We start from the raw sequence: 4,342 nt of genomic DNA, 5'->3' as shown, positions 1-4,342 counted from the left end.
ACTAAGATCTGAACGAGAGAAATGATGTAAACATTGGAGCAGTTACAATGGCTGACAGTAAATTACAAGTCCTTGCAACTCCCCAATGTACTCAGATGCTGAAACTCAGTCCTTTGATGTAAAAGATACGCCTACAGATCAAGGAGAGAGAGAGGAAAAAAAACTACAAAAATACCCATTAACAAATCTTTCACGTCAGAATTTTCGGTTTTTGCAACTTAAAAGCACTTTTTGGTTTGGAAATCGTAATGCTTACAAATAATAGACATTTTCTCCGCAAACGATAGCAACGGAAAACCATAGTGACGGCTTATGATTAATCTTAAACATTCCAAAAGTGGAAGCTCATGGCTTTCAATTTTCTAATGCATTACGTAGTACAAGAATATAGGGGTACAAAATTTCTGTGTCGAACTAGCTCATGAAGGTCATGGACAATCTTGAAAACTGCGTCGGGCCTTGCCAACTTCAGAGCATTTTGAGACATGCTCTTCAGTTCATCTGCTTTTGGTCCAAACCATTGGGCAACTATATTGGCTATCTCTTTTGGTGACTTGGAAAATTTCCCACACCCATTCTCCACCACATATGGAACATTCCCAACTTCCTGCACAATCAAAGCAGTGGCAAAAGTTAAGGAGACTCCATCGACAACTCAAACAGTGGCATTGACTTACTAGTAGTACTACTTAACCCCACAACATTATGGAATAAAAGTTTACAAAAACCGAGGATGATTAAGCAAGGACACGATCTCTCGGTTTTGTGATGTTCCTAGTGGGAGGTACACACCCACAAGAACCAGGTTGCCCATGTTCGTATCTCGCATGTGAGCCAAACGAGTAATCAGGTTGCCAGTTGCCTAGCCGACCTAGGAATTAATTGTAATGATTCATTCTGTTTTAATCATGATTATCCTACTGCTTTTCTTTGCTTGGCCTTTGTACTTCATGACGTTATTAATTTGATGCATTAATAATCAATTATCCTTTGTCAAGGAAAACCAGACTACATGGTTTTGGAGATATGATGCTGGTTCTTCCGGTTGTAAATACAAACTTATGCATTATGATGATCTATACCATCTAACACTTTAATAAGGCAGACATGAGAGGGCCCTTCCTCAGTGTGTGTGTGAGTGAGTATTAGTAATATGCACGGCAAAAATACCAGTAAACCATATTCATTTTTTACCTTAATTAGCTTATGAATCTTCTTTCCTCGTTTACCATATAGATTTCAAGATGTTTAGCCTACTGTTTGGATATTTAGTTTAGACAACTTATGCAATATTCTAAGAGCAGAAGTACACTATTTAGATACATGGAATTTTGTGGAGATGTTAATAAATAAAACCTTTGAAGAAAACATGCGATACCCTCTGAAAAAGAACCTTTCTGTATTCCACTTGAAAAAGATAACACATAAAAGTGAAAAACAAAAGGAAGTTACCTGCCCAGCAATGTAACCATTCAAAATTATAGGAAGACCTCGAATCATTGCCTCAGCAATAGTCCCCGGGCCAGCCTATTTAAGCAAAAGTCATTCAATATTAAGAAAGTACATTACATGCATCCACATACAATCTTAGCAGTTAGAAAGCTACCTTTGTAATAATGCAGTCACAAGCACCCATGCATTCCTCAATTTTGGAGACAAATCCATTGACCTATAAGATTGTGCAATTTCAAAAACTACCATATACAGTTTCACATGCTTAATGCAGATAGAAATATGCTTAACAAGCCAATCGCATATTTAAACTAATTGATGGATAATATTTGACAAGTCTTTCTCAAGTTTCTAGAGAAAGGCATCTCAATAGGAATTATAAGTAGAAGACATAAGAATTCAAAGTACTCTTACAAATTAAAACACACAAAGGCCGTCAATACCTGGACAGGAATTTTCCACTCGATTGAAAGCAATTTGCTGGCAAGCTTTTTGTTACGGCCACAAATCACAAGAACCTGGCCTATCGGCTCCCCAAGGTTCTCGTCATATAATGCATTTCCAAGTGCACGAGCAGTTGCCTCAATGGGACCCATTCCTTCTCCTCCTCCCATCAGCAAAACAGCAGGAAGACCAGCATCCATTCCCAATTCTCTCCTCAGCTCAATCTACAATTAGCAAAAATTAAATAATCATTTGATCCTACGAGCCAATGAAAGATGAATAGGCAGAGATTTCAACATAGACAATAAACTTGTCCAGTATTGCAGTAGCATATGAAACAAAAAAAGTGGTCTAACAGAAACCTGAAAAGAGAAAAGCTTGGGACAATAGTGTTCTTAGAAAAGTGATTAAACAAAAAGTTCGACAAACCTTCGGCCGAACAGGCTTCACAAAAGAAGGTCGCACTGGAAGGCCGTAAACCTTAATTTGGGATTGTTGAAGTCCAGCTTTCAATGCCCTTTTTGCTACTTCTGCTGTTGGGCAATAGCATCTTGTTACAAGTTTATGAAACCTAGAAAAGAACATACATGTCCGAAATTAGACCAAGAAAAAGTGAGTTCTGAAGCATAAAACTAAGAATGAAAAACTAACCATGTAGGATGGCAAGTGCTTAAGTCAGTGACCACCGTGGTAAAAACTATCTTCTGCAGTAGACCCTTTGCCCTCAGAATACGAAGTGGGACATGCTGCATCAGTGGATGTACGCTGATAATAATGTCTGGCTGGTATTTCATCAACCCTTTGGCAACCTCTCTATAATAAGTACATAACATAACAGAACCGGGTAAATATATGCATAAAACAGATAATTCCTTTTGTGTCCCTGTGTCTTTTGCATAAACACAAGTATGCATGCTCGTATGAAAAAACTTAAAATTTACAGCATAAGCCTTCACATTAGATGAACAAGGTGGAAACAATTATCAATAGAACCTTGTTGAATGGTGATCATGTACAAACTACAGTTTGTCAGTATGGTTAAACATATAGGAAACAATGTAAAAGCATCTCACCTAGCTATGAACGTTGAAGTTGCAGCAAAATTGGATTGATGAACCACCCGAGGAGCAGTTCCATAATAAGTCATTCTCCATAATGACCCATGTTTAACTAAGAAGTTATAGCTCTTTGGTAACTGATTAAATGGCCAGGGTGTATGATCCGACCACAAATCAGTAACAAACACCTGCAACATAAATATATGCAAACACTAAATTGTTTCTGCAAATCTTTAACCAAATGATAAGAAATAGAAGGTAATTAAAATGATAGCGACACCTGGTAAAAGAATTAGGCTATATTGGTTTCTACTTTTGCCCAATGCCCATGTTTTCTTTGCCACCAAACAGAAAGGGAACTGACCTGATAATCGTCTCCAAATTCCTCATTAAAAGCAGCCTTAATAGCTTCAGCGGAGGCTCTATGACCCCCACCAGTATCACTCATCAAAATCAAAACTTTTTTTGGGGTCTCAGCTTCGACTCCATTTAAAGGCAAACCTTCAGCCTCCAAAACGCCGCCGCCACCATCTTCTCTCACTCCATTGCTATCCTCGGAACCAACCCGAACCGAAGCGAACCCAATCGGGATTCTTTCACAATGAAACTTGATCGCCCTATTAAACTCATTCATAATTCTCCCAACACTCGAGGAAACGCTGTTACGAGCACCCAAACTGAGCGAAGCAGCCGCTGTAACACGTCGCCTTTTATGAGCAACCGAGCCTATGAGCCCTGAGAAATACATGTGATTCTGTTTAAATGAAGAAAACCCATCTGAATTTGAGCTGTATAAGATCCTGTTAAACGCTAAGTGACCCATTTGCGTGACGAGATCAATGGCATGGCCGGATTCTTGGGTAACCTTAGAAGGGTTTTGCATTTTGGAAAGTTTTATTTCTACAGTGTGGATGACATGATAGTCTTTGTCTCGGATAAGAACCAAAACTCGTTGATTTATATGGAAAAAAAAATAGTAGGTGAAAATGGAGATTTTGTACCCACGGACACACAGATTGGAAAATGCTTTGTTCTTGGTTCCTACTCTGTGCTTTAAAAGTAACCGGACCCACGTGATTTGGCTCGGGTTTGATTCCCACTTGCCCCAGTTAGACTAATATATAACCGATCATTTAAATTTATAAGGTAATTTACTCCGAATGTAATTAAATTTTAAGATTTATGTTTATTGTGTCATTAAATTTTAAAATAATTTGCATTTAACTCCACTATAAATATTAAACATTTAAATGATTAATAGTAGGATGATGAGTTAATTTTTTTCTCGTTAAATTTAATTCGTACATCAATTTTATCACTAAATTATATAACATTTTAACTGGAAATATTGAATTTGAATTTACATATCATTTTGATCCTTGTAAATA

General features: G+C 37.5%; 1 protein-coding gene across 1 annotated transcript; it reads right to left on the bottom strand.

The window, feature by feature from the left end:
* Positions 1-327: 327 nt before the first annotated feature.
* On the bottom strand, positions 328-3,903 carry LOC120126550 (monogalactosyldiacylglycerol synthase, chloroplastic-like). The gene is made up of 8 exons (XM_039144712.1): positions 3,319-3,903; positions 2,970-3,142; positions 2,548-2,709; positions 2,326-2,467; positions 1,896-2,120; positions 1,607-1,669; positions 1,453-1,527; positions 328-607 (listed from the first exon to the last, which is right to left on the bottom strand). The coding sequence occupies exons 1-8, from the start codon at positions 3,835-3,837 to the stop codon at positions 371-373; spliced, it is 1,596 nt and encodes a 531-aa protein (XP_039000643.1). The 5' UTR covers positions 3,838-3,903; the 3' UTR covers positions 328-370.
* Positions 3,904-4,342: the final 439 nt, after the last annotated feature.

The sequence above is a fragment of the Hibiscus syriacus genome, unplaced genomic scaffold (assembly GCF_006381635.1).
Source record: "Hibiscus syriacus cultivar Baekdansim isolate YM2019G1 unplaced genomic scaffold, ASM638163v2 tig00001425_pilon, whole genome shotgun sequence".
NCBI classification, from domain to species: Eukaryota; Viridiplantae; Streptophyta; class Magnoliopsida; order Malvales; family Malvaceae; genus Hibiscus; species Hibiscus syriacus.
This window is presented reverse-complemented; position numbering and strand designations above follow the sequence as displayed.

Bases quoted from the DNA above. Each gene is read 5' to 3' on its own strand.
- LOC120126550 (XM_039144712.1), bottom strand. From the start codon at position 3,837: ATGCAAAACCCTTCTAAGGTTACCCAAGAATCCGGCCATGCCATTGAT. The intron at 2,468-2,547 runs GTTAGTTTTTCA...GTTCTTTTCTAG, and splicing joins AGCACTTGCCATCCTACATG to GTTTCATAAACTTGTAACAA. The intron at 1,528-1,606 runs GTAGCTTTCTAA...TTGCTTAAATAG, and splicing joins GTGACTGCATTATTACAAAG to GCTGGCCCGGGGACTATTGC.